This window comes from Penaeus monodon, chromosome 15 (assembly GCF_015228065.2).
Source record: "Penaeus monodon isolate SGIC_2016 chromosome 15, NSTDA_Pmon_1, whole genome shotgun sequence".
NCBI lineage: Eukaryota > Metazoa > Arthropoda > Malacostraca > Decapoda > Penaeidae > Penaeus > Penaeus monodon.
In genome coordinates, this window is record NC_051400.1 from 8,600,124 (window position 1) to 8,602,678 (window position 2,555).

General features: G+C 44.9%; 1 protein-coding gene across 2 annotated transcripts in view; it reads right to left on the reverse strand.

The window, feature by feature from the left end:
* The window catches only part of LOC119581735 (RNA-binding protein fusilli-like), a gene marked incomplete in the record, with an annotated part of 165,619 nt that overhangs the window by 1,001 nt on the left and 162,063 nt on the right, over nt 1-2,555 (reverse strand). For both annotated transcript variants that reach the window (XM_037929866.1, XM_037929867.1), the window contains 2 exon segments: nt 1-1,487; nt 1,664-1,897. In XM_037929866.1, coding sequence (XP_037785794.1) covers nt 552-1,487; nt 1,664-1,897 — 1,170 coding nt within the window.

A 2,555-nucleotide genomic window follows, 5' to 3' on the forward strand; every position in this document is an offset into this window, starting at 1 on the left:
CTATGGTTGATTGTGAGCAAGACTCTTAATATGAACTTATGAATCTAGTTAATAAAATTATATTAAAATCCATTATACAACAGTAATGTTCTTCCCAGCAAAAAACACTGAAAAAGCTGGGAGAAGAACATTTTCTTGCTCCAACCAGCACAGTTGAGTTTCTGTCTAACACCCATCTAAGAGACACTTAAAAAAACTAAGGCTCATCCACCCTGCAGCAGAACACTCCCAGCAGCCACACAATGTTGGCCAGCAGTGTTTGAGTTGCTGGCAACAACAGGTGCAGCACACCAGAGTAACAGCAGATTGCACACACAGAATGCTGCTGCACCACACACACACATAATAAAATCACAATGTTGATGGGAAAGGTCAAAATGTAGTGAGCATTAAGGCACTTGTTTACACAAATCCTAAAATACTTTGTTAGGAGTTGTGTTGATTTCCTGAATGGTCACTTCTTACACCTGCCATGACTCCCATTACACTGATATCTTTGCCTCTCCTACCAATATATACAGGTGTGTGTTACGCAGCACGGGTATTGAGTATTACATAGTGGGGAACATCTGGGGAGGAGGGTACAAGGGATGAAAGAGGGAAGGATTCACATGAGGGCCCCGCTTCATTGCTCCAATGCTAGCAGCACCTGTGTCCCCTGGGAAAGCCTGTTCAAAGCTCCGCTTCTGTGTTCCAGGCAGCCTCGCTCCTGCCATAGCCGCAGCAGCAGCTGCTGCATAAGGCATTGGGAGGAGAGGTGGTCCCACTGGGGGTTTCTGAATACCCTGTGCACCTTGAGCATCTCTAGCCTGAGATGATGACACTGGCACCAAGGTTACTTGTGGATGAAGCCCACTTGCTAGGGATGTTCGAGCATTGGAAAGCAGAAACACTGGATTACTGCCTGTACTTATCTGTGATGTAACTGGCATGTGTCCATACTGTCCTATGAGAGGAGGATGGATTCCTGACTCAGCAGGCTTTAAGGGAGGGGGCATGAGGGTAGGGGGAGCTTGAGAAGAATGAGGTAACTCAAGAGGATTTTGTGGAACCAAAGAAGGCCTTGGAGGAGGGGGGCCCATAGGTGGAGGAAGGAGAAGGGGAGCATCAGCCTGCTTAATAGGGCTTGGAGGTATACCAGAAAGCACAGGGCCATGGGCTGGAGGGTGAAGGGGGTGATGAGCTGCACCAAGGAAGTGGGGCCCCTGGGGGCGAGGTGTACCAGGAGGGGGAACACTAAGTGGGTGAGGAAGACTCCCAGGCAGGGCTGCGGTGTCCCACACCAACATACCCGGGGACATGACGGGCCTTTGAGTTGGCAGGCCACCAGTCAGCACCATGTTCATGTCTTCCCCTGAACACTGAAAGACTTCTATGTAACGCTGCTTCTTCCCGAACACCATATAACGATGATGCCTTTGCTGGGAGGCGAGGAATGCAGAGTGTTCGCTGTCCATTTGGATGAAAGCTTCTCCACTTGGCTGTCCCTGTAAAATGATATGATGTTAAAAAAGCAAGAAACAGAGAGAAAAATAACCATCAAAAATTGATAATTACACCATCATGTATAGAAAATAAACATGCTAGATGAAACCTCAATATAAAACCAATTTCATGAGTCTGCCAGAAACACACAACAAAAGCTTTTAACATGGGAACTTACATGTGCATTGTAAACCATATGGACACCCTGGTAAACGATGCTTTTTGCATGTTCACCAAGGAACTCCAGGATGTGTTCCACCTGGGCCTCGAACGGCAATCCTCGGAGACGGATACAGTCCTTGCGGGTGCCTGAGGTGATGATCTGTTGTGGGAGCAGTGGTACCTGGGGCAGCTGTGCAATCAATGGCTGCTGCTGTTCATATGTACGAGGGTCCATGGAACGATTTAATACCTGTGAAAGAAACTAATGATCATCACCCATAAAGAAATGAAGTTGTTATAGCAGGACCCTGCTATAACTGTCTTGACAACAGTTCTAAAAAAAAAATACTGTACTCTAATCTACTGTAAAAATTTAAGAATCAAGGAAATATACTGTCCTAGCATAACAGGTCCTGGAAAAAAATACTGGGATGGGGAATCACATGTACTGGAAATATACAAAACATCATAACAATAGATAATGCAATAATTTACCCAATAATAAAGAGTTCCTTGCCGGTTATGAATAATCTTGTATTTACTGAGCGGGGTGGTGGAAATAGATGAATGGCGGAGAGAATGAGATCTTAAAGAGGGTGGTGACAGGGAAGAACTCCGAGATGAAGGAACATGCCTAGGTTTCATGGCTTCCATTATTAAGGTTGTGATGCAACTCAAATTAAATCACATGGCAGCCAATTCAACAATGGGTGAAATGCATACTATGACTCCTCTACAAGAGCTTGAGGAAACAGGCACCTAATATAACAGGCATGTAAGAACTAACATTCTTTACAAAGGGTGTGTTACAGGCCAATGAAAGTGCCACTGGATGACAAAACAATTACCAGGCTAATGAACTTTCTAACTATTCTAATTTACTTAATTTTGTAGTGACTAAAACTTAA